Genomic DNA, 14,062 nt, shown 5'->3' on the forward strand with positions numbered 1-14,062 from the left:
CTGCCAGCTCTCCTCAGTTGTTTTTCCCCTCAGTTTTTCCTCCCATGGGATCTTACCTACCAGCTGTCTGAGTTTACCAAAATCTGCCTTCCTGAAATCCATCATCTCTATTTTGCTGTTTTCCCTCCTACCAGTCCTTAGAATTGTGAATTCTATGATTTCATGATCACTTTCACCCAAGCAGCCTCCCACATTCAAATTCTCGACCAAGTCGTCCTTATTTGTTAAAATCAAATCCAGAACAGTTTCTCCCCTGGTGGCTTTTTCAACTTTTTGGAATAAAAAATTGTCTCCAATGCAGTCTAAGAACTTGTTGGATAGTCTGTGCCCCACATATATGTGCCCAGCATATATCTGGATAGTTAGTCCCCCATCACCACCAAATCCTGGGCTCTGGATGATTTTGTTAGTTGTTTAAAAAAAGCATCATCCACCTCTTCCACCTGGTTAGGTGGCCTGTGGTAGACTCCTAACAGGACATCACCCTTGTTTTTTACCCCTCTTAAACTTCAAGCCAGAACATTGAGGCACCCCTACATGGTAGGGCAACCAACCATCCCATATTGGTTGGGGGGACGGTCCTGTATTTGGGATGCCAAAAAGGTGTCCTAATTTATTTTTTTTAAGGGATGAATTGCCCTGTATTTAGTCCGTAGAGGCTGTTAACTTCAAAGTAAGGGGGGAAAAAAATGTGTGTAGACTCTCTGCTGGCTACTTCAATGTAGTGCTTAACTTTGAAGTTAGTTCCTACTGTGGACTCACCCTCTAGAAAGTTTGTGATTGTAGGACAAATATTTTCAGAGCAATCTCTGAACTCAGTTTTGCTTCTGTACTCTGAAGCAGGAATCAGACTTCCAAAAGAGAAATAAATGAAATCAGTGCTGTTTCCACAGCTTATATTCAGAGTATAGGATCGCATGTCAGTGCAGAAAAGACCAGACCCCAGTCATGTGCTGTTGTCTTTGTTTGAATGTCTGTGCACAAAGGGAGTTCTTTCCCTGGAAGGCAAAACAGTCCTAATCTGAATTGTGTAGTTTTATGTGTGTGTAATGATGGGGAGAAAAATCAGCCTCTTTCAGACAGTGGGTAGAGCTCTACTACATTATGTTTAGGAGCTCAGAAGCTGGCCTAGACAAGTTATATGTGTACATTTTCCTTATTTTTTGGGGGGGAGATTTAATAAGGTTTTCTGACATTCTGGGGAAGCATTTGGTTGTTGCCATCCACTGTTGGTGTGGATTGCCATACCCAAATATCCATGATATTGTTCCCAGCATGTACTGCAGGTTATCAGGGCTGTCTGCCACATCTCTGCATGGAATGAAAGGGACAGCAGACCACAAGAAAGAACAAGCAGGCTCTTAGCCCACCATTTTTTAAACTTCTTTGGTCTCCATTTAATAAAATCAGAATGTCCCTCAATGTGTATACATCCAAATTCTGCCTGTAGTAGATACTAGATTGATAGTATGTGGTGAGTAGAAATTCACAATACAGTTAACACAATCCATTGTTTCGGAAAGTAGAAATTACTGTGGAGGTTGTCTGAACTGGAGGATGTTTCAGGGACCTGGTGTTCCCGTTACCAATTACTTGTTTTTGCTCCTAAACTACAAAAAGAGGGATATTCCCAATGTCACAGAACTATGAACCTTAATCAAAGAAAGGAAACTTATCTGAAAGTGCAGTACTTGTAAATAACTGTCATGGTGCTGGTGCATTTGCTGTAAATGTCAGATGTATGAGACTCATGCAAACCATGCCCACCTCCTTTCCCTTCAAACAGTGCTCAGTTTGTTAATCAGGTTTGTCCACTAATGAAGCACTGTAATAAAGTCCACAATATTTATTTGTTTAATGGATGACGGTATGCTGGGGATCATGAGGAGCCTTGTTGAGGCTCATGGATATTCTGTATTTTCTAGTCAGGCTAAATGAGGGAACACTAAAATGCCTCTTTGTTTTAGAGTTGGGGAAAGATAGAAAACATTACCCAAAACATGGCTAGTGTAGGTAGTTGGGAAAATAGTTGAAAGCTTGGTTTATCTCCCCAGTACCTCCCTAACTCTTCCTGCGCTCCCTGAGACACATACAAGTCAGACTAGCACCAGAAGGAAGGCCTAGTAACTTACTGCTTGCCTGTACAGCCCCCTTCCCCATTTTGCCACTTTTCTCCAGGAAGACACAGGGGAAGAAGTGTGATTCAGAAGAGTATCTGAGTCAGTGCCCCCTGTTGTGGTTTGTGCGAAGTTCATGGCTATGTCTGAATTTAAGATCTGGTGCTGAGTATGTGTTATGAATTGACAACTGGTTAAGTATTTTTTACATAGTCTTGTCTCTAGAAGGTGACCTAATTTGTTGTTCCAGACTTCAGGCTTCTGTTCTTCATCTTTGTTCTGTGGAATTTTCTCTTTTTAAAATCACTTGCTGGAAATAACTACATTAAGAGCCAAATAGTACGACAATACAGAGTACATCTCGCGGAGAGAGGTTGAGAGTTTACAAAGTTGTGTAGGGGATTTAGCTGCACATCTTCCATTATCTTCAATATACCAAGATAAAAAGGGTTGAAGGTATAAAATAAAATAGGGTGTATGTGGATGGGGGTAGGGGAATAGCATAAAATTAAGAATAAATTGGAAAATAGATTGAACTAATTCAAAAAACAGCAAAATTTTGATATGGTGGCATGGAAACAGGCTTAGGGGACAACTTCATGGGTAAGTTACAGCTCTCTCCAGGACCTTTTTTTTTTCTTTTCTGTCTCCTCTGACATGCGTCGTGGAACTGTTAGAAGAGTAAGCTAAAGGGTGAGAGGCCTTGCGAGCCAGACAGCAGGCCTTCACCTCTGCCATCAGAAGCATAATTTACTGGAAATATTGCAAGAAACACTTTTTCTGGCCTTTTCAGTGACTTCTGGCTCTTCTCTCATTTAATCCAATTGAAAGGTCTTTTTGAACATTATTCTTTGTGAAAATTGTACAGCTGTGTAAGTACTACAGTGATACCTAACCTTTTAGTATATAGGTAGTGTGAATATTTCTGACACTCTTTTCTAATGTTAAGTGCTTAATTCCCATATTTGATAAAGAAAAGCTATAACGGACTTCCAAACACAAAATAAAAATGTTTTCACTATTTGTTTCATAGACTGCCGGTTAACTACCATGTAAAATAAGATGTGTCCCATCTGTTTGAACATACACACTTAATTTCACAATCTGTTGGTTTAGTTTCCTCTGAATACTGGTAGAGATTCACTATCTACTGGATCTTATTTGGCTATCAAGAGGGTAATGCTGCTGCATGGACTATTGCTATTGCTGTAGCCATTTATCTTCCTAAAATGCAATGCATTTCAATGCGATATCCAGCTTCATCTTTCTGCTTGTTTTTTTACCACTGAACCAATCTCAGCAAATTACTCCTATAGGGCCTTATATTAAGGGAACTGTCCTTTTAAGGCAAGTGATGTTGAGCATTCTTAATGGGGATTTTGAAGATGCCTGGATGATGATCTCTTAATCCTTCAAATTAAATTTTAAGACTACTATATTTTACATCTCTCTAAAGGTACCTTTAGAATAACTGATTTGGGTATGTTTTTGTTATCCCTGGTACTAATATCATGGCAGTATTCATTCTGGCTAGTAAATTAGAAAACCTTATTTCTTGTGGGACAGTTCTAGTGCATGAGACTAGAAGAAGCTGGTGTTCATACTGCAATGATTGTAGTCCCTTGTCATACCCCACCTCCCCTCGAAGAAATTTGGGTCCAAACACAGAAGTCCCCAAGTCTGCTATGACTTCAACAACATCAAAATATGCATTACGACTTACTTAACTGGGAAAGAGGGGAGAAATTCTGTGCATTTGTATATACTGTTTATGACAATTAGTTCCCAACAGGCTGAAAAAACATGAGAGGCTAAGGCTTAAAATCACGATTTTTTTGTTTTGTCTTTGTTTTTATAGGAATGTAAACTTATGCTTCTAGCTCTCATAAGACTTTGTAATTTAATGATATTTCTGAGCTGTTTTGTAAAGCAAAGGAATCTTTCTGCAGTCTGGTTTTCAGAATGAATAGATTGCTTTTGAGTAGATTTGAAATAAATTATTTGACTCAAAATAGGTAAACTTTGTTTAAAAAACAAAGCAAATTACCATTTTGTTTTAGTCTTCGGATTGACCCACTCTAATATGTAGTCATTTAGTAGATGTTTACTCAATGAAATAACTGTACATTGTCTTCTATATGTGGTAGTGTGGTTATTAAATGGCAAATTTATGGTGTGCTTTTGATCCCTTATGTATATTGGTTAAATAGCCACTGAAATTAATATAATATTGATCTGTTTTTTTTTTTAAACACAGCTGTGGCTAGCAATGATTCAATTACGTTTTAACTCTTTGCGGTTTGAACATGAACACCTTTCCCTCTAAAGATTAAATGACAATAAATGTATAGAAGAAGAAAATGTTGAATTGCTAAACCAACTTCACACAAACCCTTTGGAAATTTTTCCTATAAAATGACAGAATTTAGCAATTTTTTATTAATCTTTTGTAGTAAATTTATTCATTGGGGTTCTTGTTGGATTCCTGCTCATGAATTGCAAAGTAGGGAATTCCCAAAACACAGTGTATCCATCTAACTAGCATGCAACTATATTTATCATTTAAATTTGCAATAAAACATTACTTTTTTCTTCATATTTCTTCTTGAATATTTGTTTATCTGAAGATTTCTTATTTCCATACAACATATGGCCCCATACTGAAGGGTAGTTACAATCTCATTATGAAGGGAGAAAAGCATTCCTTGATACTGACTGCAGGTTGAACCTCTCTAATCTGGAACTCTCTCATCTGGCTACATCCATAATCTTGCATAATTTTAGTGAGCTGGGCAACCAGTTACTAATGGTGTGGCCAAGTTTCCCATGGTCCCAGAAAGTTGGTTTACAGCTACCTGTCCTTGCTCTCTGCTCTGTGTTATTTAGCTCTAATTTACCCCAAATATCTTCTAAGAGTCCAGTAAGCAATGGAGGCATTGGTAATGCTTCTAGATAGTATTGAACTCCTGTGGTTCAGCAAATTCTCTCATTTGGCACCAGTCAAGTCCCAAGGGTGCTGGACTAGAAGGTTCAACCTGTACTACCAACCTTTGTTCTGTAGCCACCCTCCAAAACAGTACATTCATTGGTCAGGTGAGTGAGCCATTTTACAACTGTATGGTGGTGGTTTTTTTAAGGTAATTTTTGTTTGGTTATATAAGCTAGTGTCTGCTTCTGAAGAGAGTGCTCTTAAATGGAAGGCTAATATTTTTCATATATGCAGTATAGTACAATACACAATGGCTATGGCGACACAAGAGGGCTTTATGGGCAAAACCCGTCTTGCCAACCAAACCTGTGGAGCCTCTACACACAAAATGTGTTTTGTCGACAGTCTGTTGACCAAACTTAGCACTTGCTGACAGCATTCTGCCTCTTTGGGAAGAGGAGGAATGCCTTTGTTGACAGTTTATGTCGAGATAAAAGCCGGGTAGATGCTCCAGGGGGCCCTCTGTTGAGAGACAGGGCCTCCAGTTTACCAGGCAGCCCTGTTTGCTGAGCTTCCAGTTGGCCGTTCTGTTGAGACAGCAGCTGGACAGTCTGGCCGCTCTCTGTTGACTGAGCGGATTGTTCTTTCGATATGCTTTTGTGTGTGGATGTGAGCTGTTGACAGAAGTTTTGCCCCAAGATCTCTTCTGACAGGAATTTCTGTCAACAGATTGCTATAGTGTAGACGTAGCCATTGATAGATTTTGTATCTTGCTGACATCATATGGAAATCTTCATTTCATGTAGAAGTAATTTTACTGTTATATTTTCTGTCTCTTCATTTGTTAAACACCTGTATGAAATGTACTTGAGCTGCCTTCTTTAAACCCTCTGTCATCCTGCAGTCTGTGACTTGCTCTCACCCCTCCCAGGTAGACAGATAAGCCTGAAAGAACACACAATCCTTCCATTTATTCAAATGTCCTTAGTTGTACTCTCCCAATAATTGAGCATGGAATTATAACTATATAGGGAAATAAAAAAGGTTTAATAAAGAAGCAATATTATTTGCATGAGAGAAATCAGAAAATTTAGGCACAGTTTGTGTACAGTTCTGGAGCCACACAACGAGCAAGACACATGAGTTAAGGTCTGCTAGTCCTGACCCCTAATTACAATATTACATGTTAAAAAATGCTTTAAAATATGTTCCCTCTCGCACCCCAAGTTTTTTCTAGGAAGTATTAACAACTAACACATTTTGATTTAGTGTGATGAAACTATTTCAAGGATGGGCATGTGATTTTAAATTATCTATGATGGTTTGGAATGACAGTGTTAATAATAGGAATAACTTTGATTCCTAACCTTTTGAAAAAATAAACCTGTTAATATCCAAAACAGTTAACACTTGATACCTTCTGTTTTTACTCTTGTCTTGAACTGGTTTGTAGGACTTCAGAATAAGAATACTTTAATAGAAAGGCATCCAACCAGAACGTAAGAGTGGCCATACTGGGCATACTAATGGTCCATTTATCCAGAATCCTGCTTTGATAGTGACCAGTACAAGGTGCTTTAAAGAGAAGGAACAGAAGAGGACAATCACCAAATGATCCAACCCTTGCCATTTAGTTTCTGTATCTGTCAGAGACCCTATGGATACCTAGAGGATGTGGTTTCACCCTGGACCTTTTTGCCTAAGAGTATTTGATAAGATGTAACCTCCAGAAACTTATCTGATTTTTTTTTGGGGGGGGGGTCCTGTTATATTTTTGACTTTCACAAAATCTCTAACAGTGAATTCCACAGGTTGACTTTCTTATGCTTTTTTTTAAATCTGTTGTCTATTAAGAATCAAGGGTCACCAAATACATTTGTTTATATGAATGGTTAAATAACACTTCCTTGGTATCTTTCTCTGTACCATTCATGATTTTTATAGATCTGTATCCTATCCCTCCTTAGTCATCTCTTTTCCAAGCTGAGAATGCTCAGTCTTTTTAATCTCTCCTCATATGGGACATGTTTCATACCCTTAATCATTTTTGTTGCTCTTCTCTCTATACTTTTTCCATATCTAATATATCTGTTTTGTGATGGGGCGATGAGAGCTGTATGTGGTATTCAAGATAGGGGAGCAAAGGAATTATATGTAGCATTATGATTTTTTTTCTGCATCTTGTTTCCTGGTGGGTTCCCAAAGCTGTGAGCTTTTTTGACTGCTGCTGTACATTGAACTGAAGTTTCCAAAGCACTATTTTTGATGATCTAAGATCTTTCTTGCTTGGACCCTATCCTTTTGTATATTTATTTGGGATTGTTTTTTCCAATATGCATTATTTTGCATTTTTTAACATTAAATTTCATCTGTGATTTTGTTGCTCAATCAACTATAACATTCGACCTGTTCTTTTATAAACTGACTTGATCAGTGATCAATAGCCATAAAAACTGTTATGAACAACAAACTGTTTCCTTAACCCAGAAGCATTTCTGACAGTTTATGGCATGTGATGCAGTTGTATAATACTCCCACAGAAAAGCACAGTTACTTTAAAAAAATTCAAGCCAAAATATAAATTCATCTTGTTGGAGGACTGTGAAATTAGTGAAGGCTGTGTTATGCTTGGTCTCATTTTTCAGACTTCCTACATTTTGTGTATGTTGAATAGCAAAAGGAATGTTTGTAGTAAGTAACTAACCATATCTTTAAAGGAACTCACTATTGAAAGGTAGTTTTATTAGTTTTTAGAGTTTTTTGCTTGAAATACTCTGTCTTTAGAGAGTTAAATGTGAACTGATCTGTTCTGTAGAGTTACATGTGAAAGTAGTTAAAATGTTGGAATTGTTTACTTGCTTAATTGTCAGTCAGCAGAGCCAGTACACCAGATTTCTTTGTGGCTTTTAGTGGAAAATGTTAAACACTCGCTCTTCTTCAACTATAGAATTTTTACGTCTGAGCTGAATTAGTCATAGAACTGGCACAGACATTCTAACTGCAATGGCTGCCCAAAAGGCACTGTTTGTTTATTTATTGCTAGAGGAAGTTGCATCCAGAGCAGTAGCTCAGTTCTCTGGTAAGTATAACATGTGAGCATTACTATGCATTTCATCCTGCGGGTCTGCAGTCTTTGCTCTTTAGACTATTACTCAGTTTGAATGCTGCTGTGGGAGTGAACTGTGCTCTCCGAAGATGTTTTATAATGAGCAAGTCAGACAGTGGGATTTCAGAGCTTTGCAAGACCATCTACCGAACGAACACACAATCTAACAATCTGCAACAGAAAATTTGGTGTCTAGTATTTAACCCTGGAGGAAAGTGAGATTGGCACAGAGACAGACATTTGCATAAAGAAGTTGGTTCAGGGAAGATGCACAGTGTCTCGTCCCCCGCCCCCCCCCCCCCCCCCCCCGTGAATGAAGACTACAACGGAAGCTGTTTTCACTTGGTGATCAAAAGAAGCTCTTGAATGATGAACTACTGTTGGAGGAAAAGTCTAAGGCAGTAATTTGAGCTCTTCGTTTCTTGGTTGCTTCAGCAAAAGCTTTCTTTCCTTAACAGCATTTCTGCATAGTGGGGTCCCTTTTGGAGCATGGAGCAGCAACAGCAACTGCCTGATGGAGGAAAAAATAGATGTTCTGCATTGCCTGCATCGCTGATGAAGTAAACCTATCTACACTTCTGTCATTTGGGAAATCTGGATTACATAGCCAATATTATTATTCCATAAATTCCATTGTCCCTTGTGATCTGACTCATCGCATATAAATGTACTGCAGCTCTGCTGTACATTGCAGAGATTTTTTTTATTACATCAAGAAGAATTGTCAACCTTGGAGTATCGCGTTATGAATCTTTGCTGCAAAATAGATGTGTTTTTGTGTAACATATTTCTGACTAAAGCAAATGAAGTTCCAAAATTGCAGAATAAGAACCTGAAATGTTTAGAACAGTGGTTTTTTTGTTGTCAGTTATCAGCCTAGTACTGTAAATTGAAGACTGACCTTGTAAGACTGACTGTAGCTGTGATCATCTCTGTCAGAGTAATTGTTCCCTGTTTCATTCTATACAGAATGGTGTCCCGTCACCTACAACAATGATTTCACTGTGTGGATAAATTTATTCTGTAGAAGTAGCAATATTAACAAAAGGCAGATTTTCTGCCAAAAGGACATGCTTATAGATATTTATTGAAATTTCTACTGGAATCTAGTTAAAACGGAATATTTTAGTAAACTTTTCATAAGCTCATTGTTGTAGCACAGACAGATAGAACCTTGTTTTTAAAAAGTATATGTTTTTTAAAATAGCATTGCTTGAACATCTCAGGGTGTTAAATGAAAAATAGCAGGGGTAAAGCCTTTTTTAAGTTTTGAAATACCAGCAATACTGTTAACAAGTTATGTTTGTGAGTGCATACTCTGGAGGTAAAAACACTTTCTGTGCTGTCTCAGCTGTGGGTACTACAGTGTTGTTCTGAATACAGTTTTTTTCAAACCGAGCAAATGAGTCGAGTGTGTATTGTTGTTTTGGAGGAGTTTGAAGATGATTCTCCCACGTTTTTTTCAAAATTTCCTCAGGAAAATGTGTATCTACGTCCTTCACCTGCCAGAAATATGTTGGTAAGATATGTTGTCTGTAATAGTGTTGCAAAAATCTACCCATGTTTATAATAAGATTTACGTGACTAAGCACAGTAGCGCCTTGCTTTCCTTATATGTTGAATTAATAGTTCTGATTTGTGAAGTCAAAGTTACCTGTATTAAGCAACATGATATATAAAACTTTGTAATGGAATTAAAACTCGTAAGGGCTCCCTTTTTATGCACAACCATGTTTTTGAAGCAGAGTTAACAAAGCCCAACTTTGTAGGTCATTTTATGATAGTGCAGTGTTACAAGAGAGCCTGACACAATGGCATTTGTAGTAAACATTTTCTGCAGTAAACATTTTTCTCTCCTACTTATTGGCTTCTCTGTTCGATACCTCTTTAGAAGTTGATGTAGCCTTTTATAATGTGATACCAATCTGAGTATATTTTGAGAATCCATTTAGTATCCAAGGTATCTCAAGCAGTATCAGTTGCACACTAAAATAAAAAAATCAGGAAAGTCAGATAATAGATGTAATGTATCTGTGCATTCATGCTATTGTTTACAAGAAGCACTGAAGAAATTTGCTTTCTTGAAAACAAAATTATTTTACTTGTCAAGGAAGTTACTGTTTGACTTAGATCATGATATCATATCACATAAGCTTATGATGCTGATTAGGAAATGTAGTTATATTTAGTCATGCCTATGTGTATGTGTGCATTTGTTACCATGTCATTAAATATACTCTGCTTCCTTACTCTTATCCAAACACAAGACCTTCTAATTTTCCTACTTTAGTAACGTAAAATGAGTTTTACATATACTTTGAATAATATGCAATGTAACCTAGATCTGTCTTTGCAGTAAGGATTTATTTTAGAAGTATTTTTCAACCATTAGTTAAAAGTCTAGAAAAATTAATCCAGTGGTTCATGAGTTTGTGCACAAGATAGTAAAGTGTATTGGTGGTGGGGAGGGAGGGAAAGATTTCCTTCAGGCCATATCTTACTTTATTGCCATAGTTTATTTTTCATTTTGCTGTCTAGAACACCTTCCTTAGTACAGGTTGAATCTCTCTCGTCTAACACGCTCTTATGCAGCAACATCGGTAATCCGGCATGATTTTAGTTAGCCTGACAGCCACTTATCATGGGTGTGGCCTAGTTTCTGATGTTCTCAAAGTTTGTTTGCTGCCACCAGTCCTGGCTCTCAGTGTTCTGTGTGGTTATTTAGCTGTTATTTACCCTTAAATCTCTCCTAAGAGCCCAGTAAGCAGTCAAAACGTTGGTAATGCTGCTAGACAATATTGACCTCTCGTGGTCTGGCAAATTCTCTCGTTTGGCACTTGTCACGTCCTGAGGGTGCTGTACTAGAGAGGTTCAAACGCTATTGATTTAGTATTTTTATGACAACATTATAGTCAATCATACATGTGGAGGTAATGCATGGGAAAGGAATGTTTATTTTTAAATACTACTGCCTTTTTTTGTTGTTTTTTTTGTTTCAGCCTCCACTGGTTCAAGCTATATTTAATGGGGACCCAGATGAAGTTCGAGCATTAATATTTAAGAAAGAAGATGTTAACTTTCAGGTAAAAAGAAACATGCTGTTTTAGCTTTGTTAATTCATTTTATACAGCTCTAACTCTTCAATGTTTTTATCACTTCAAAATTATGCTTATTTAGACAATTTATAATATTTTGACTGTCATTGTGAACCTAATCTTATTTAGGCAGGTGTTACCTTGAAGTTAAGTTTTGCCTTTGTAAGCACCGCAGGATGAGGTATTGAAATGTAAAAATAGTCCTGTGGGGGAGAAGGAAATGAAGGGACAGAAGGAAATCACTTTGTCTGGATTTCTGTACTTAATTTATTTGAAGAAAAGATAATTCAGATCTTACTGTGTGAACTTCTAGATTTCCAATTTCACTGTACAAAAATAACGAGAAAGTTTGTTTATAATAAAGCATGAGAGTTGACTAGAAAATAGGAGTATTTTAGGGCTGTGATTTTTTTGCATGAGATTATGGTGCCAATCCAATGCTCATTAAAGTATGAGAGTGTCTTCATTGACTTTGCAACCTTAGATTGTGTCCTGTGTGAATAAATGCTGTGAGACTTGTCAAGCTGAAAGTTTTGTTTTACAAGCTTAAATTTAATGAGATTTAGTAATTTCATTTATAAAGATGCAGAAGAATTGACTTTGAGAGATCATTTGTTTATCCATGTCTTTTGCACGCTCATAGCTTTGTCAGCTTTCCTGTTTCAGTGCGTCAGCTCTCTGATATCTCCATCTTTTCTGTGATGCTCACTTTTTATAGAAGTTGCACCTGAGTTTTAAAACAAGATGCTTTTTGTGGATACCATAGTAGTTCATACATTTCAGAAGGAAGCATGGATCTTGTGATATCAAGTAATTTAATGTGTATTTTTTTAAAAAACTGTTTTCTTTTCATGTGTTCCCTAGGACCATATCTTATACAATGTTTATTTTAAAAATATGAATGGTATTTAGTAAGATAGTCGCTTTACTCAAGCTTTGAGTGCACAAGTAACTCATTTTTGTAAATTTGGTGGTTTATAAGCAATGTTTTGTTAGCAGAAGCTAGTTTTTAATTCAGTTTTTCTCCATTTCTTTTACTTGAAGCAAAAGCTTCTATTTCGAGTTTTAGCATATGTGCAATGCCTTTCCAGCACAACCTCTTGTCAGTCAAATGGAATCAGTTCATGGACATGAATAAACAGATGCACAAGCCAATTAAGCAGGTCATATAATTATTGAAGAACTTTTTGGAAGAGAGTAAATTTTGACTGATCAGCTACATTGGGTAAAAACAGGAAAAAATACTCATAACCTATTTAAATCCTGATTTTTGAGGCAATAGAACACTAAAACAAAATCTTGGAGAGAATTGTATCTTTGGCATATCAACTTACTCTTATGGAAAGATGTACTTAGAAACATTGGCTTTGGCAGATAGAGCAGCCTTCCAGCCACCCTCCCTATACTTATCACTTTCAGTAGTGGCCCAACTGTGGATGCGGAGGTGAGAAGTACATTTTTCTTTACCGTAGGTTCACATGCAGCCCCTTCCACAACTTGTTTTCCAGTTGCTACTAAGCAGACACGTTCTCCAGTGGCTCCCGGGGGAGGGGGGCTGATGGAAGAGGGTATTGAGGAAACCTATTTGGTGAATAATCTAGTCCTTGCTTTTTTTTTTGTTTTGTTTTTCTTGTTTACCTGGCTAACGCAGGCTATTTATGAGAGGGATAGGATGCTTCATGTCTCATGAATCCTCTCACAGTCTAGATCTTGAATTTCTACCTTGATTATGTGCCATCGTTGGCATTAGCAGTGGGAAGAAAAATGGGAAGACAATGCAGTTTTCATGATCTGACAATAAAGATAAGAATTGTGTTAGACTATTTAACTGTTGAGAATTATGTGGGAAAATAGTGTGAGAAAACATTGTGTGTGCATTTCTCCACATGGCTGTCCAGAAACTTTTCAGCAGTTATGGGGGGAATTCCTGGTTCATTGTCCACGGTGTCTCTTGCTGCTTTTCTGAGCAACAGTTGAATAGTCAGAACAACAAGAAGTCCTGTGGCACCTTATAGGCTAACAGATATTTTGGAGCATAAGCTTTCTTGGGCAAAGAGCCGCTTCACCTGATGAAGCAGGTCTTTGTCCGTGAAAGCTTATGATCCAAAATATCCGTTAGTTTACAAGGTGCCACAGGACTTCTTGTTGTTCCTGCAGGTACAGACTAACATGGCTACCTCTCTGATACTTGTTACACAGTAAGTATCCTGACAGCAGGAGGATAGTGATGAGGTTATTTATCTTAATTTTCTGGGGGTTGTAATTCTGTCTCTTTATGGAGCCTATCAAATTAACTTCTGTAGTTCTGTGGGACATACTTCGTTGATGCATAGTGGGATCTGTGTTTGTGGAATAATGTTTGACTTCTTAAAACTAAATAGTGATTATCTTACTTTCAGCACTAGAGTTGTAACATAGCAGCGAAAGACTAACTGTAATTTCTCAAACCAGTCTGTGACTCTCAGAGCGTAAAGCTTTTCAGTGGAGTTTTTGAGAGTGCATTGACTAATATGTTGGTAAAACTTATTGGCACAAAATTGATCTAATGAAGTGTTTGGAATTTTGATTTGCATCAGTCTACAGTCTAAATTTTTGGAAGTTTGAAACCACAGTAAACAGTTTGCTTCGTGCCTCAGCAGCAAAATTGCTCGTTGCTGTGTGTTCACATGCCAAGGCTTATGTTGTTTGTGCTAACATACAAGGCATCAAGAGCACACTTGATTATTTTCCCCCCCTTATCCTTTGTACAATGCTGGGCTTACATGTTTGGCAGTATGTGCTGGACTGAAATGCCATGCATATCATAGAATCACAG

General features: G+C 37.5%; 1 protein-coding gene across 5 annotated transcripts in view; it reads left to right on the forward strand.

The window, feature by feature from the left end:
* ANKRD28 (ankyrin repeat domain 28) overlaps window positions 1-14,062 on the forward strand; it is a 200,592-nt gene that overhangs the window by 60,068 nt on the left and 126,462 nt on the right. For 2 of the 5 annotated variants that reach the window (XM_074984525.1, XM_074984529.1), the window contains exons 1-2: window positions 8,519-9,671; window positions 11,152-11,235. The exons of 1 other annotated variant lie outside the window; for it this stretch is intronic. In XM_074984525.1, the coding sequence (XP_074840626.1) occupies window positions 9,555-9,671; window positions 11,152-11,235 (201 nt within the window). In that variant the 5' untranslated portion in view covers window positions 8,519-9,554. Of the gene's footprint in view, window positions 1-8,518; window positions 9,672-11,151; window positions 11,236-14,062 lie in introns of those variants that run through there. 2 more of the 5 variants (XM_074984527.1, XM_074984526.1) reach the window with 1 other exon arrangement.

The sequence above is a fragment of the Carettochelys insculpta genome, chromosome 2 (genome assembly GCF_033958435.1).
Source record: "Carettochelys insculpta isolate YL-2023 chromosome 2, ASM3395843v1, whole genome shotgun sequence".
NCBI lineage: Eukaryota > Metazoa > Chordata > Testudines > Carettochelyidae > Carettochelys > Carettochelys insculpta.